The sequence below is a fragment of the Ahaetulla prasina genome, chromosome 6 (genome assembly GCF_028640845.1).
Source record: "Ahaetulla prasina isolate Xishuangbanna chromosome 6, ASM2864084v1, whole genome shotgun sequence".
In the NCBI taxonomy this organism is placed as follows: Eukaryota; Metazoa; Chordata; class Lepidosauria; order Squamata; family Colubridae; genus Ahaetulla; species Ahaetulla prasina.
Window position 1 is genome coordinate 1,646,252 of NC_080544.1, and position 18,095 is coordinate 1,664,346.

General features: G+C 41.1%; 1 protein-coding gene across 1 annotated transcript in view; it reads right to left on the reverse strand.

The window, feature by feature from the left end:
- The window catches only part of KAT6B (lysine acetyltransferase 6B), a 103,642-nt gene that overhangs the window by 63,380 nt on the left and 22,167 nt on the right, over positions 1 to 18,095 (reverse strand). Inside the window, exons 4-6 of the mRNA XM_058188468.1 lie at positions 9,955 to 10,063; positions 1,546 to 1,661; positions 822 to 903 (exon numbers count right to left, since the gene is read on the reverse strand). Of these exons, the coding sequence (XP_058044451.1) occupies positions 822 to 903; positions 1,546 to 1,661; positions 9,955 to 10,063 (307 nt within the window). The remainder of the gene's footprint in view (positions 1 to 821; positions 904 to 1,545; positions 1,662 to 9,954; positions 10,064 to 18,095) is intronic.

An 18,095-nucleotide genomic window follows, 5' to 3' on the forward strand; every position in this document is an offset into this window, starting at 1 on the left:
ATCTGACTTCAAAAACGTGCTTAAATAGGACAGAGAGCCAGGGAGGGTGGGCAGGCCCACCAGCGATTTCCGCTATCGGTTCACCCAAACCGGTCTGAACCAGATGAATACCGCATCTGGTTAGCCTCATTCATGTCTCATTGAGCATTATTTAGCACGTCATCAAAACATTAACCAAGAAGACCCTTAAAAAGAAGGTTTTCTTGGGACACCTAAATTTTAAGTGTTATGAATGCAATTAGTAAAATAAAGCTACTTCAAAAGTCCAGACTGCTCAATCATAAGCAGATCTTGCATTCTACCCTATTAGGTTTTCCATAAATTGCTCACAGAATCACTTAGTGATGGCAGGGGTGAAATGCTCCCAGTTTGGACCGGATCGTCCCTGCCCCCACCCACCCCATGCTCAACTGAGCCAAACGATCATCAGAGGTTTGTTGTTGTTTTTTTACTTTTAAAAGCATTTTTTCTTTGGCCGAAAAAATGCTTTTAAAAGTAAAAAAAAAGCCTCTGATGATCACATGGCTCAGCTGGGATCATCAGCGTCTTTTAAAAGCATTTTTTCGACAACCTCTTCGGCCGAAGAGGTTGTAAACAAATGCTTTTAAAAGGCTACTCTGATGATCCCAGCTGAGTTGCCTGATCGTCAGAGGCTTTTCTTTTCTTTTTGAGGCAAAAAAAGTTGGCCACGCCCACCCAGTCACATTACCACCCACCCACCAAGCCACGCCCACAAAACTGGTAGTAACAAATTTTACATTTGACCACTGTGTGATGGCATAAGTGAATGAAACCTCGAGGCATATAGATGCAAAGCTCACCTTTTGGCATTCGAGAAAGTGGCGGGTCACAGCACTCCATGTGGAAACCTCTATCACAAGAGTCACAGAAAAGCATATTATCCTGAAAGACAGAAAAGGGGAGGAAAAAAATAAATTAAGGAATCTTAAAAAAAAAAAAAGTTGGTATTTTTCTGATGAAAGGCTTTTATTAAATGATCAGTTGGGCTACCTGGCTAGCTCTCATTCCTATCATTCTCTTCATGTAGATATTTTAGAATAGAATATAGGGTGTTCTTCATTGACCAAGCATGATGGGATATGCAAGGAATTTGTCTCCGATGCATTAAATATTTAGATAAAGATTTAATGATGTCACAATTTTATTATAAATTAATACTGGGGGAAATCTTAATAATCGTTATAGGAAGGGGGATATATAAATATCTGAAATACAATTAGTATACATTCTAATATTAGTAGAAAATACTAATAATTATGTATTAGTCCTATATAAGCCAAATGTATGTTGTGTGATATAAAATAGCAATAGCAATAGCCTTTACATCCCCTCTCTAAGCGGTTTACAGAGTCAGCACATTTCCCCCAACAATCTGGGTCCTCATTTTACCCACTTCAGAAGGATGGAAGGCTTAGTCAACCTTGAGTCTGGTGAGATCTGAACTGCCAAATTACAGGTAGCTGGCAGTCAGCAGAAGTAGCCTGCAGTGCTGCACTCTAACCACTGTGCCACCATATTACTTACTGCATTTTTGCCTTGGATTCTGCAGGCACTGCATGTCTTGCACTCGATACACTGCCATCTTAAGGCCTTCACATTTGTTGTTAACTCCAAACAAAATTTAAGACAGGATGGATGCCCTATGAAACAACCAAGAATTATTGAATTTATTTTAGCGTTCTGTTACGACAGAAACTCTAGGACAGGAAGTCCTCAATTTACAACCAGTGATGGAATTCAGCCAGTTCTCACCACTTCAGGAGAACCGGTTGTTAACTTTCTGAACAGTTTGGCAAACTGGTTGTTGGAAGAAATCATTAGAGCAGAGAACCGGTTGTTAAATTACTTGAATCCCACCACAGCTTACAACCTTTAACTGAGCTTAGAATTATGGCTGTTAAGTCATTGAGGCTGCACTGTGTGACTGGACCTGATTTTTTTTTTTTTTTGCATTTTTTTGTAGTGATTATTAAGCGAAAAATCAGTTGTTAAGCTACTCGATTTTCCAATGTCTATTTTTTTTTTGTCAGAAACTGGAAGTAAATGCAGGAAACTGGCAAAAAAAGTTACAAAAGTCAACTTAAGTAGCTCTGGGGAGGAGGTCTGTCATAACTTCAAACTTTTTAAAGCAATTGTCCTAAATCAAGGACTATCTTATATCTTCCTCACAGTAAAACTGTATCAGTACTGACTACAATTGTTTATTCTCACTCAGGGACAAGATTAAGGATGTTTACTTTCAATATTTTATTATAGATCTAAGGTGGGTCCTGCTATTTGAATGCTATGCATTGCAGGGTCCATAAACAGGTTTAGCCCATGTATTAAAACTACAGTTACTCTGAAACACACTTTTTCTTCACTTAAATCTATTCTCACCATGCTAAGTAACTGAACTGTGCATATGTTCACATTTTAGTTTTCTGGATCATGCAGTTCTGTTTATAATATTACTGATGAAAGCAACAGACAAAAAGAAAGACTGACAACGTTGAAGAATGTTGAAGAAGCAGGTCACTATTATTTCTGAAGAAAAGATCTACGATGACAAAGACTAATATCTTTGGGGGTTTGGGGTGGGATATTATGCAATTAGACATTATGCAAAGACATTATGCAAAGACTCTAAAAACTTAGAGGGATAAATATTTTTCCAATCCTTTATGCATTCTTGCCTGGGCCAACATATCTTCTACATAGAAAGTTTAGGAAACGGAACAACATAAACCCTAGAATAAATAAAGTGATTTGCCTAAAATTACCCTTTGGATAAGTAATATCCAAAATATTACTTATCAAGAGAGGCAACAGATGATTGAATTAATCTTTTGAGTAAATGAATCCCAGGCATATAAATGTTTTTGAGACTCATCATTATACCAAAGAGGGGCTATATAGCGTGCATGCCAACTTCTGGGCAAGTTACAAAAACCATATGGATTAAGGAGTAAAATAATGATTGCAATCATTACTTTTTACTGAAGTCTTACTGAACTTCATGTTCTAAAGCAGGGGTCTCCAACCTTGGTCCCTTTAAGACTTGAAGTCCACAAGTCTTAAAGGGACCAAGGTTGGAGACCCCTGTTCTAAAGAGGAAGAAAATATTGAAAATGGGTGTATGTTCAGCAAGAAAACCAACTTACTAAGGACACAACAATGAGGAAGAGATGAGAGAAGTGTATCCATTCAATAATGATGCCATTCAAAGATGACCATAGAACATTCATGGAGGGTGAGAGTCAGAAACAGTGATTTAGTCCAAAATTGCTAAAATGATTAATCCGTGTCAGGGCGGATAAAAATCGATTTTTTTAAAAACAATAAAAAAAATGGATTTTTTAAATTTAAATTGAATTTTTTTAATTTAAAACAGATTTTTTTAAATTTTTATCAAATGTATTTTAATAAAATGCTTTTGGAGTAAAAATCTATCTAAAGATAGTTTTCAATTTCAGATACATTAATACTTTAGTATATTCAGCATGAAATGGAGCTTAGTTATCTAGCATGAGGCTGTAGAGGCTGAAATATTTACATTTTTGGTAAACTCATTCAATGAGTTTGCAAGCTCTGCAAGCTAAATAGGAAACCTTCATTTTGTTTGCAAATAATAATATTAAAGATTCTAACTATCAGCAAGAATGAGTCCCTACATTTAAAGAGCACCTGTCATTTCAGATCCATCATGGAAGCAGCTGTTAGCGGGCATCCACTCACCTGCCTCCCACATCCCTCACCTTGCTGTGTCACTGCCGCATCACCAGCCGTCCCATTAAAGTGACTGAGACTGTTGGTGAGTCAACAGCGGGTCAGAGGAGAAGCCGCTGCGGGACAGAGATGACAATTGCTCTTTAAAAATTATGACTTAAATCGACTTGATTTAAATCAAATCCACCCTGATCCATGTCAAACATAAGAGAGAACAATGAAGTATGTAATGTAAGAATTTGATTAAGGAAGTAACCCTGGCAGAAGGAATATTCAAGTCAGAGAAGGACCCTGTGTCTAATGGATAAAGAAAGAAGAAGGACCAGCTAAAGGTTCACCTACCCATCACCAAGGAGAAATCACAGCAGTTAAGAAGCCATGTTTTACTTTTAACATCCATAGGGCACCGGTGGCCACCAAGCCACACCCACAGAACCGGTAGTAAAAAAATAATAATCGGATTTCACCATTGTGTAACTGGCAACAAAAAGTTATTTGAATAAAATAATTAGTATTTTATTAGTATTATTTTGTATTTTCACCACTGGTGAAGCTTTGTAGCAGAAGACAAAGAATTTGAAGACCGGATTGGACAATCATTTATCCAAGATGGTATCAGGTCTCCTGCCTTGAGCAGGGGTTGGACTGGAAGACCTCCAAGGTCCCTTCCAGTCCTAGGATTCTATGTTCTTAGTAAAGTTTCAGGAATAGAAAAAAGGTGCTTTGCTACTACAGAAGTAATTGAGGCCCCCAGCTCTAAAACTAGCCGGCTGTCCAACGTTATCTAATGGCTAACCAACCCAATAATCTCTCACTTACTATGCAACTAGTAACAGATGGCCAGCTCATAAGCAAGAAGTAAACTATCACTTCAGAAAAGGGACTTAGAATAGGAGCTTGCAGTTCTACTGCAGTTTGGATGAGAAGAGGACAAAGGCCTTAGATCAGATTGTACTTGGGTAGCCTCAAGGCCATGCAGGAGACTTTGGGATTCACACAGACCTATAAGAATTATGATTTTTTTTTGCATTTTATTAAGAACTCCTTTATTCAAGATTTAGACATTTGGTAATTTGATTGCCAATCTCAAAATGTTTTGTTTAATTAGTTTTAACTAGCCGATTAAATTTATTTTCTCTATAATGGACCTGAAAGTTAGTTTATTTAAACATCGGAATTCTCAATTTTTGATCTCCCTTACAAACGACTGTGAATTGTTATGAGGAAAGATATATCGCCGATTAAAGTATTAATAGTAAAAAGCCATATCTACAGGGAATGAAAAGAAGCATCTCTTCCACAAATCACAGAAAATTCCATTTTCATAACTGGATTGTGAAGCCAGGAGCACTTACTGGGGCATTGGTGGGTAGCCTTGGTCACTTTACAACCTGTGGACTACAACTCCCAGAATTCCTGAGCCAGCATGGCTCAGTTGAAGTCCATAGGTCATAAAATTGCCATAGCTGCTCTCCCCTGTTCTAGGGAAATAAAGGAATACAAACTATATCACTACATATTGCCTAGCAATTCAATTCCCAAATTTAAATGTTCAGTGCAACAAGAAGAAAATAACTTGATGTGTGGCGGGGTGGTGGTGGTAATTCTACTGTATTAACAACAGTAGATATAATTTATTTGATGACTTCTAAATTGAATGTGTTCATTTCTTAGACTGCAGTGCCTGGGATGCTACTAAACACCCTCGAAAAAAAATGTTAAGCACCCTGCCTCAATCAATCAATGCACAGGAAGCACAAGACATGGCTTCCCTTTACAAATCCTTCATTTTTAGATAGTTAAGGCCTTAAGATATTCTGTTCCAAAAACAAACAAACAAAAAAAAAAAACCAGGGACATCTGCCATGCAACCAGAAACTTAGCCATATAATGAAACCCAACTACTGAATGCCAGATGATCCTGCACATATGTAGGACGGAGCTGTCACATCTGTATCCTGCTTGGGTCTTTCCTATTGGACTACATGGGCCTTTGATCTCATCCAGCATAGCTCTTCGTACAATTTTACAGGCATGCATTCTGCATAAAACAGATGCAGCCATAAAAAGACAATGCATCTTTTACAAAAGTTCCTCTGTGAAGCACATGAACTCTGACAAAATGAAGTCCTAAAAAAAAATATGTACAAAATAAAATTAAGTCATTTCTACTACAGTAGTATACACAGTGAGTGTACCTTTTTGGCAGCATTTTAACTGTGCTTCTCCGTGTGCGCTTCAGTGGTATCCACCACACCAAACGGTACTTCACTCATACTCAACAGTACTTTTTTCATACTTTTCTCTGACAATTGGCTAATAATTAGAGCTGGGCATACTTCAAAAATGATTGGGAGAAGGAACATGGGGGAATCAATGATTTTCTGAAACAGCCACATCTTGTTTCAAGGTTCTGCACGAACCTGGGGGGAAAAAAACGGTGTCCACTTTAACACATCAAAGTCAAAGCTGCTTTAATGAGTTAAGGGGTTGTGTTTATCTTCCCATGCACTCCAAATCACTTGGTCCGAACAGAAGCAGCTGAGGGGTCAAAAAAGCAAGATAATAATAATAACAGAGTTGGAAGGGACCTTGGAGGTCTTCTAGTCCAACCCCCTGCCCAGGCAGGAAACCCTACACCATTTCAGACAAATGGTTATCCAACATTTTCTTAAAAATTTCCAGTGTTGGAGCATTCACAACTTCTGGAAGCAAGTTGTTCCACTTATTGATTGTTCTAACTGTCAGGAAATTTCTCCTTAGTTCTAAGTTGCTTCTCTCCTTGATTAGTTTCCACCCGTTGCTTCTTGTTCTACCCTCAGGTGCTTTGGAGAATAGTTTGACTCCCTCTTCAGTGTGATGAAAACCTACCCCATTATTACATCTTGTGATACACCACCAAAAAGGGTCAAAATTTTTAATTGCATGGTGACAGATGTCAGCTTGACTTTTTGTCAAGTACTCTGCTTTTGAGTCATTTCTAAAGCATGTGCAGCCCTCCAAATCACGGTAATTACATTTTTAAAAAAATTCTGTCCTATTCACCCATTTCATAATTTGCACTAAGATATCCTTACTATGAGAATGAGAAAGAGTAAGTATGGGTGCTGTTCATTGTGAATCGATAATGGGTTCTCTTTTGTAGTCTGGGTAAAAATTCTAATTAGACGTTCTTTGCCCTTGCTCATTGCAACAGTTCTCACCAAAGAAGCTGCTTCCAATGGTGTCTGTCCCTCAATCACAATTCAAGGCAGTGGTGGAATTCAGCCGGTTCTATCCGGTTCGAGTGAACTGGTAGCGGTGGCTGTGGGAGTCTCCGGCCACCCGCCCGGATGTCATCACACCCCAATTTTTACCATCTGCGCATGCACAGAAGGCTCTGCGCATGCACGGAGGTGGCACGCGGCTCACATTTGCGAACCGGTAGCAAAGCTAAATGAATACCACCCCGATTCAAGATATGGAGCCTGTCAATCTGTTTCTTCATTCTTCATAGACAAAAAAAAAAGGGGGGGACAGAACGGAACTGGCATTTATTTTTCCTAACATTTCCTTGACCCCTGTCACAAACCCTGGATTTGGTTATTTTAAGGAAAATGTCTCCTTCCCTTTGATTTCCTGTTATTTTCCAGCATGATCTATTGTAGCCCATCATCTGTTAGCAATGTCCTACTACTTTATACTGGGTAGCTTTCGAAGAAATCTTCTGCTCAGGGGGGAAATCTAAAAATCTTCCCTACCGGTTCTCTAGGTGTGGCTTGGTGGGGTGAGGCGGGTGTCCTATGACTGAGTGGGTAAGGCCAACTGGATGTCACAGCCACGCCCTCAGTCACATGACACACACCCCCACCAAGCCACGTCCACAGAACCCAGTAGGAATTTTTTTTTTATTTCTATTCTGCCTTTTCCCTTTTTGTGAAATGCCTGCAGCCGCAGCCTCTCTTTTTTCCCAGCGCGCCTGGAGGTGCTTCTTACGCTGAAAGATGCAGTGGCTACAGGCTTCTTGCAAGCGAAAGTTACCGGAGCTGCTCCCCTTCTTGAATGTGGCCTTGCCCTGGAGCTGCTGTCCGCTTGCCCTTCGCTCTGGGTCGGGGGCCGGGGCCTAGAGATGCACCATTCCCCGAGGCCCTGGAGCTGCTGTCAGTTGATCGGGTCAGTTGAAGCAGGCAACAAGTGAGTGGCGGCTTCAGGGCTCGGGGAAAGCATGCCCCTGGGCCCCGACCCAAAGCGAAGGCAGAGCAGGCAGTGAGCGGTAGGCGGCTCCGGGGCAAGGCTGGTGTCAGGGAATGGTGCATTCCCTGACCCGGTTGAGGCAGGCGGTGGCTCTAGGGCACATCCCTGGGCCCCGGCCCCTAACCCAAGATGAAGGGTGAGCAGGCGGCAAGCAGGCGGCAAGTGGGCAGTGAGCAGGCAGTGGCTCCAGGGCAAGGCCAGAGTCTCTTTCTGGACGTGTCGCTTCTGCCTGTTGGGCCACTTCCTGAAGCTGGCAGCTCCACAGCCAGCCGCTTTGCTTTTTCCCTCTTTTTCCTCATAGGAGGCTTGAGTGGTGGCACCAGCAGAAGGTGGAGGAAGAGGCATGGGGGAGGCAGAGGTGATACCAATGCACCAACCCCTTTGTCTCACTGTCTCTTGGCTTGCCTGCAGCTGCACTGAACAAGCACAAGCACAAGCACGGGGCCTGCCTCCCCCATGCCAGTGCTGCCGCACAAGCCTCCCTAGAGCCTCAAGAGGGAAAAAGCAAAGCAGCTAGCCACAGAGCTGCCGGCTTCGGGGAAGTGGCCCAACAAGCAGAAACGCTGCACACAGAAAGAGAAGGGTTAAAACCAGGAAGTAATGACTTCTGGGCGGGTGGGCGGAGCCTCGAGCTGCCATCGCTACCAGTCCTCCAAACCACCGGCCATCATCACTACCGGATCGGCCGAACCGGTCCAAACCGGGAGCATTTCACCCCAGCTTCTGCTGAACTAACTTCATATTAAAAACAAAAGGGGAAAAGAGACACGAGGAAAGTTATCATAAACAGATTGGATAAAAGAAGAAATATGTTGAAATAAGCAACGATGAGGAAAATAGAGCTTGCTGAAGCAGTCATCAAAAAGGATCTGAATTAAATGCAGAAGATGGTAGGGATCAGGTAACTATTGCCAAGACAAGAGTTCAAATAAAGTTTCCAAAAAGTTGGCCGCAGAGGTAGGCAGATTTCTTTGCGTGATCCACTATGAGTAAGATATATTCCATAACCAATGGAAAAATAGTTCACCTTCCCAAGGTACCCTGTCTGAGATTTCAAAGTAACAGGGGTTAAGCATCAATGGATTTAGCCAAAATGGACTTCATCCGATTTAGCACCGTATGTTGTGGCTTACACAAAGACAGTTTCTTATTACACAATCTGGATTAGGTATCTACCAGGCATTAAATGTCTGGGCCACATCTAATTACCGTGTTGGATTCTGTCACTATCCCAAGCAACGTTTCTTTTCACTTCTTCTACTAATTCCCCTTATCTCTCTTCTTCTCTTCCCATTGCAGCCCCAATAGTGGCTGCAAATACAGAATATTTCTCTCTCAAAATGACACTCTTATGAATCTGATGAAATCCACAAAATAACCCATTTCTTAGCCTTTGAGCGCGCCACAAAGTTTTCATCACCTTCAACTCACACAGGTACTCCACTACTTGTATCAGGTTAGATGGGCAACTGCCAATGACTCATTCAACTCTTTAGTTTTAAAAGACTAAAACAAAAAGCAGACATATCCAAATGCTACCTTTTTTGCTCTGTGGATAGAAAGAGCTTCAGCGAGAATGACAATTATGTAAGAAAGCTTTCTAACTCATGCCCTCCTGGAGCTTTCCTTCCATTGACGGGAGCATAGTGGTGGGATTCTACCGGTTTGGACCGGTTCAGGGGAACCGGTAGCTCCAACAATCAGAGGGAGCCAACCAGTTCGCCCCAACAATCAGATGGGCCTATCCATCCACCTGCACTATTTTCCTACTTTTATCTCTTCAGCTGATTTGCGCGGCAGAGCTGATTGCTGCATGAATCACTGTGTTACTCCTCCGAAGAAACCCAGAGTGAAGATTTGTTCAAACAGCACACGAGCGCAATCACCGAACTAGCTGTTAAGCCGGGAGGATCCCACCACTGCAGGAGCACCTCCATTTGCAAATATAAACATGCCTTGACAATTCTTTTTTGGCCAGACTGAATGACTTACCACTGCTACCACAGTCTGCGCAGGAGAGAAGTTCTTCTGGCTTTTTCTCACGGTTTGATTCTTTTGTCCCCAAACAGAAGCTACATATGGGAATGGGATCAGCCCGAGGCTATGGAAAGAATGGTCAAATTAATAGTTAGTTCTCTTTCAAGGAATGTTTTCTTTTTTCTTGACCTCAATGTGGATCTGGATCCTTTTTTTATTAGCAGAAACGAACATTTTCCCTAATTTCGTAAGTTTACATACTTTAATTCATGTTTCCAGGATATTATTCGTTCCTAACAACTAGAAATAAATTTGGCAAAATTTAGAATTATCCTTTGTATGATCTAAACCTCAAGGGTATTAGGAAACAGTATTAGTTATTTCCATTTTATGAAAGGAAGTATCTTAGATGCATGAAAAACCAGTTCCACTCTTCCGGAACTAAAAAAGAAAATCAATGTTCGAGAAAACTTCAGTTATCAAGAGCTACGGATAAAACGCCCAACTTATATCCTACCCAGACTCACTAGAACAGGTATATGTATTAATAACGGAGTGGGTACAAGTCACAATTCAACATATACTTACCTTAACATATACTTATCTTGATTGAAATATCATTGGAGTTGACACATACTCCCAAACGCAACTTAGTTCAAAGTTGCGTTGAGGAGCAGGAAGAATTTGAAACATTTGAATTTTGCCAAAGCCTGAATTGTATGAAATCTATATTCAAATTGTGCAGATAACATTTAAGTTTTCAGTTCAATTTTTTCTATACAGAACTTCTCGCCTCTAAAGAGTTGCAATTGTCTCTATTTTTTATATACTCATATAAGTATCTAAAATTTTATATATGAAATGCTCCTATTTTGGGGGACACTGTCCTCATAAGAAGGGTTTATAAAGCTCAAAAACAGTAAATGTTTAAGCATTTTCAAAGATCAGTGATTATAAATTTCTCAATTTCTCTAAAAATAGCGAAAATTGAACAAAAGTCAACACAGACACACAACTTTTTTAAGGAGGGAGCACGGAGAACATATGCTTACATCCTATGTCTCTGGAGAAGCAGGTCAAAGATTATTAAAATATTCTTCCTATATCATCCTATATTAAGAGGTGTACGGAAGTAGCCATACCCTTATAATATTGTGATAAGTTCCCGAAGTTTTATACTCCGATAGGAAGGATACTCTGGATGATGAATATCACTACAGGTGATATTAACTCTTTAATATCACCTGCAGTGATATTAAAGAGTTTAATATTTGGGCCAAATTTAATAAGTTTTTTAATTATTGTTTTTAGTAATATTGTATGTGTCTTGACTGTTATTTTATCTGGCTGTTAACCGCCCTGAGTCCTTCGGGAGAAGGGCGGTATACAAATTAAATAATAATAATAATAATAATAATAATAATAATAATAATAATAATAATAATAATAATAATAATAATAATAATAATAATTTTAACTCAACTTACAACGGTTTATTTAGGTGATTGTTCAAAGTCACGACGGCACTGAAAAAAGTAGTTATGACCACTTTCCACTTAGGACTGTTGTGGCATCCCTATGGTCACATGATCAAAATTCATATACTTAGCAACTGGCTCAATTATCACGGTTGCCCTGGCCTGGGGTGATCCCTTTTTGCAACCTTCTGACAAGCAAAATCAATGGGTAAGCCAAATTCACTTAACACCCGTGTTACTAGCTTAACAATTGCAGTGATTCACTTAACAACTGTGGCAAGAACAGTCACAAAATGGGGCAAAGCTCACTTAATGAATTTCTCACTTAGCAGCATAAATTTTGGGCTCAACTGTGGTTGTAAGTTGATTCCAGTGGAATCAACAGCTACAACTCTGCAGATCTCACTGGGTTTTCTTTTGCCTAATACACTTCTTTTCTAAATACTTGAAATACAATACTGAATAATAATTTTTAGACCAGTCTTTTAATAGTTTTTTTTTTTCTTTTTTTAAAAAAAATCTTGAGCAAGATTTCATTCAAAAGCGAATTGTTCTTAAAGAAGAAATCAAGCAGTGAATAAAAATAAAAAAACACTCAAACCACTTGACTGAACTTAATTATACTAGACAAAAATAAATACCGTGTTTCCCCAAAAATAAGCCCTCCCCTGAAAATAAGCCTTCCCCAAAAATATTTAACCGCATGTGCAGCCGGTCCCCACCATTTTTTCTGGTTAGAGTTGGGGAGACAGAGGTAGAAATCAAGTAAGACAGCAAGAGGAACCCCGTCTTGCTCCATGTGCCCCATAATAATAAGACCTCCCCGAAAATAAGGCCAAGCACTTATTTCAGAGTTCAAAAAATATAAGAGGGTCTTATTTTCGGGGAAAACATGGTAGTTTAACTAGAAGAATCCTTTATTGCATGGGTGTCAAACTTTTCGCGTCACTTTACCATCACGTGATGTCTCCTGGCAGCTTTTCCATTCAGGGAGCTGGGGTGGGTGTGGTCTGCGCATGACGCATCTGGCCCGCAGGCCGCCAGTTTGACACCCCTGCTGCATTGTATAAACCTCTAACTATTGCACTGTCAAAAAGCTGAAATCTGCCTAGCCGTTTTTCCTTGCTCCTTTGGCATGATAATCTAGCACAGGGATGGCGAGCTGTATCAAAAATTTGGAGAATGACTTAATGCTGGCGTGTCACTGACCCCTCCCCAACAAGAGAGCAACAATTCTTTACATATTCGTTTATTATTTTTTTTTAAAAAAAACAGTCCAATCATGTGTGGTGCTATGTATTAAAATACAAGTGAAACAAACTCATTTTAGGAGGGTCTGGGCATTGCACCAGAGCGCACACACATACATACATTTTTGCACGGTCTCTGCAGCCTCCAAAATCATTTGAGAAAGGATGTGATTTTGAGATTATTTCTTAACAGGGGCTGATGAATAGTGGCATGCAAAGTGTCATGGCGTGTCACCTTTCACATGTGTGTCTTAAGTTTACCATCACTGATCAAGCATAATCAAGAGTTGGCCTAAGCAGGATCAACTTGCAGGCACTCAACAGAAATATCAGAGCTGGAAGGGACCTTGGAGGTCTATTGAACTCTCTATTGTGTTCTTCTCCATCTTTGTCATCTGCAAATTTGATAATCATATTTTTGAATCCCCATTCATGGTGTTTATATGTAAGTTCAACAGGAATGAATTTATTAGGTTCAACCAATTCTGCATCCGTCTAATAATATTTGGCCCAGCCTGGTTTTTGCCTCATACCGACTTCCTTATTAGGAAACTTTCTCAGATGTTCTGCTAAAGTCAAAATACTCAAAAGTTGGAAGGCACCTTGGAGGTCGTGTACTCCAACCCCCTGCACAAGCAGGAGACCCTATACCAGTGATGGCTAACCTTTTCCGAACCAAGTGCCCAAAGTGTGTGTGCGCAAATGCCACCAAAATGCAATGTGCACACGGTCCTGTGCTGTGCTCCAGCCCCTCGACCATGCGTATGTGACCCCTCCACATGCCCCACCCACTCCCACATGCATGCACAGGCCCCTGTACACGCCCAGCCCCCATGCCTCCAGCATGCACCCCACTCCTGCATGTGCATGCAGCCCCACATGCGCCCGCCTGTACCTGTGGCCCCCCCCGCACACATCCCGGCCCCCCATGCATGCACGGCAGAGAGCCGAAGACCAGCTGGCCAGCGGGAGGCACACGCGCATGCGCAGCAGAGCTGAACTGGGGAGACAGTTAGTGGGCCATCAGAGAGGGCGCTGCATGCCAACTCTCGCACGCATGCCATAGGTTCATCATCATGGCCCTATAGCATTCCAGACAAGTGACTGCCCGTCAAGATAAATAAATAGGTATCTTATCATGGTGAGGCTGACCTGGAAGGCTGAGGCAAAGTTTTTTTCCCCTTTTGAGGGACTGGGCTTTTTTTTTTTTTAATAGAAGAACAAAAAAGTATATTGGGTCCCAGGGAGCTGAGCAAACTTGTTTTCAGAGTTTAAAAAAAAAATTGCATACCCAGCATGATTGCTTCCTGGGCCTTCCCAGGCTCCCTCTACATGACTGCCTTGTTTTGCTGACTTTTCCAGGGCAGCACTTTACAAATGATGTTTTCTTCCATTGTAATCGGACTTAAATAGGGATTTAGCTGAATTGGATACACATCCCTACTATTCCTATGGAAGACATTTTCTTGCTTATTTCTGGTAGAATTTATAAACAATAGGATATACATAAGAGTCTGAATAATTGTATAATTAGATTCTTATTTAAAAGATACTGTTATGCCTAAAATTATTTTCAGAATATTTACATTTGGATGTGAGCTGGATTTGGCTATTAATTGGTAAGTTGAGTAGAAAACACACATTTGCCACTTGTGACTACCGTAAAATGATTTTCACTTGAGTCAATGTTCAAAAGCAGTTCATTATGTCTATATCCAGTATTACTAGGGAACTTTGATTGTTACCTACTGCTAAAAAGGATATATTTTTCTAAACATCTTTCTTTCTCTTTCTTGACATTATGATTGATTGTTGTGTCTGTTACGGGATCAGCACAATAGCGAAGCATAAATCAAAAACTCCTTACGCAAAAAGGGTGAAGAACTTGAAGGAAAATGAGACTCTTTACATTTTCAGAGAAAAAGTAGAAGGAAAGACACTTAAAGGGGAAAAAAAGCAAATATTCTATCACATGGAAATCAGAATAATTTTTCTTTTTAAAAAAAATAAGAACCAGAGGAGGTAATTAGGCCATTTATAAGCACAGAATACCATCCAAAAAGAAACATGAGTGATACAGTGGTGGGTTGCTACCGGTTTGCCCCGGATCCGGGGAACTGGTAGCGGCGGTGGTGGGAGGCTCCGCCCATCCGCACAGACATGCACATGTGAAGAAAGAAAGGAAGGAAGGAAGGAAGGAAAGAACAATGTGTCGTGTCCCACTCCTCCGCTGACGGCCGGGTCAGGGAAATCCGAATCAGGCTTGCCTCTGCAGCTCTGCCCAAAGTCCTAGCAAAGTTCTCAAGGCAGGCAGGAGACCAGAAAGTGACTTCAGCAAGATAAGTTCGACTTTGCCTGACTCAGAGACTGCCAGAAAGCAGATCCTTTATATAGGCCATGGGGTGTGGCTCCATGACTCAGCACTTATCCAGGCCTGCCCCTCCCTTCCTTCTGTTGCCTCCGCCTATCCAGTCTTCTGATGCGAGGGTCACTCCAATCAGCAGCTGTTGGAAATAAACTTTCCTCAGGCTCACATGCTGTGGAGGAGGGGGAGGGGTCTAGCTGCTCCATTTGCCTGGGCATGGAGCCAGGGCTGGGGCCGGGGGGTGCTCCCTCCTCTGCAGCCTGCTTGGGCATGGAGCCAGGGCTGGGACCGGGAGGTGCCCCCTCCTCTTCAGCTTGTCTGGGCATGGAGCCAGGACTGGGGCTGGGAGGCATACATTCCTCCGTGTTCGGGAGCAGATAAGAAGGCCCCGGCTGCTGTGAGAGTGGGCAAGACACAACACAATGTGTGAAGCCAAACAATATAACTTACTCAACTAATCATGTATAAGCAGAGTATAAAAAACATGGCTTAGGACAGCATATATATATATAGATATATAGATATATAGATATAAATCCTTATCAGCTTTGTAAAAGTACTCGTACGGAATAATGGAAAATTGCAGTGCAGTTCAACTAAGAATTAATACAGGTATCTGACAGTTCAAAATCTCCATTTTCCATATACATAAGTGTAAACAGGAAAGGAAAAACCTTTCCAAGCAATTTAGAAAAAAAATGTCAAAAATTATACAGTTGCCGTTTCAATACTAATATTATTAAAATACTCCCTCAACTATGTAAGGCAGAGGTCTCTAAACTTGGCAACTTTAAGACTTGTGGACTTCAACTCCCAGAATTCCCCAGCTGGCTAGCTGGGAAATTCTGGGAGTTGAAGTCCACAAGTCTTAAAAGTTGCCAAGGTAGGACACCCCTGATGTAAACTTGAGTTATAAATAAAGAACTTTATCCATGAAAAATGTAGATCTGGCCCTGGGAAGGAAAAAAAGAAGCAAGGAACTGTTAAGGGAGAATAAAAAATTACTCAGTCCCAAAAAAGAGGAAAGAAAGAAACAAAGACAGAAAGAAAGAAAGGGAAGGAGGGGGAAGAGGGGGAGAGAGAGAATGCTATTAGTACACTAAGAAGTCTGATTTATAGTGGAATTAAAATGTCACAACTCACTAATATAATCATTATGGGCTATCAAAGCCAAACAGGATTTTTAAATCTTTGGGTCATATGAGTTAAAAATTGCTCTTTTTTACTCATGTTCCAAGGAGTTTTCAAGACATTTTATGATCCTAATGCTTTAGTAGGACCACTTACTAAATTTTAATAGCCTGTTCTAAAAAATCCATAAAGGTTACAGTAAAAACAAACAAACCAGCTACTACTGTGATACAGGCAATCATCTTATTTTGGATCCTTAGTTAATAAGAAATTGAAAATACAGGCAATATTACTAGGTTCAGAGCATCTCACAAAACCATTCAGGTCAAATAATACTGCAATTGCAGCGCTACCTTAAAACACAGCAATCTGGAAATTACTGTGTATCTCAAAGACCTTCTTAAAAGTCCCTTATTCACCATTTATTAATGTCGGTATTCTTTCAATTTAATTCGTTTGAAACTATTAAAAGTAATTTATGGACTACTACGTTCTAAAGAAGATTTCAAGAAGACAAACAGTTAGAGTAGGAAAATTCTCTAGAGTAACTAGATTGGGTTAAAAACTTTAATATGCAGCCACATATATTAAACAGATGACACAAAGAAAATGCTTTGATAGGTTATGATAATTATTCATGAACATAAGATATTAACTATTACTACATAATTTTACAGATTTATTTCAAGCCTCTGCCAAGGATAGCAATTTATTCCAGGTATAAATCTGCACCAAATATAGTATCAAAAATAGGGAAATAGAGACATCTGGTACAAAACCATGAACCATAATCTACATCTTGACATTATATTATATAATTTGCATCATTTTCCTTCCCTGACAGGTGAAGTACTAAATGGAAGAGAAGCAAAAAATCAATACAGCAGCCCTGGGTAGGTCGGCTTTTGCACAATTTCATGTTGTGCGACAGTTGGGCCTGTAACATGAGAGACCATAAACCATTCCAGACAGCTGCTTGTCTAGAATGGCACAGGGTCTCCTGCTTGAGCAGACGGCTGGACTAGAAGACCTCCAAGGTCCCTTCTAACTCTGTTATTCTGTTCTGTTGTGTCAATAAGTTCAGAGTTTCCGAGGAGGCCATCAAGAGTACAGGGAAGAGAGAAAAAGATAAATAAGGGGCTGGAGATTAGAATTTATGTAGAACGGTTGCAGGAATTAGGTTTGTCTAGTCTAGTGAAATGAAGGATTAGGGGCAGGGGTGGGCTTCAAAAATTTTAGCAAGGGGTTCTCTGCCCGGTTGCTGGGTGGCCGTGGCCATGGTGGGTGTGGCCTAGTCGGCCTCATGCACCATGGCGGGGGTGCGTTTTTGCCCTCCCTGGGCTCCGGAGGCTTGTGCCTCTGGGAGGGCAAAAACAGCCTCCCTAAACTCCGGAGGCCTTCTGGACCCATTTCCGGCCTTCCTGAACTTTCAGTCAGCCCGTTTGTTGCCCTTCCCGAGCCTCCGTGTGCACCTGCACTTACCTGCATCCAAAATGGGCTGTGTGGGGACTCCTGGGTGGAGTGGGGTAGGTGGGGCTAGCCAGGAGTAGGATTTGGGGGTTCTCCAAATTGCATAGAATCTTAGCTACAGGCTCTCCCAAACCCCCAGCAGCCCATCCCAGGATTAGGGGAGACATGATATCAGTCTTCCAATATTTGAGGGACTGCCACAAAGAAGACAGGAGCAACCTATTCTCCAAAGCACCTGAAGGCAGATCAAGAAGCAATGGACAGAGACTAAACAAGGAGAGAAACAACCTGGAACTAAGGAGCAATTTCCTGACAATGAAAACAATTCATCATTGCAATGGCATGCCTTCAGAGGTTGTGAGTGATGCATCACACTGGAGGCTTTTAAGAAGAGACTGGACAGCTACTTGTCCGGAATGATATATGTATGATTGACTTGCGGGGCTGGCGCAATGTGGAATA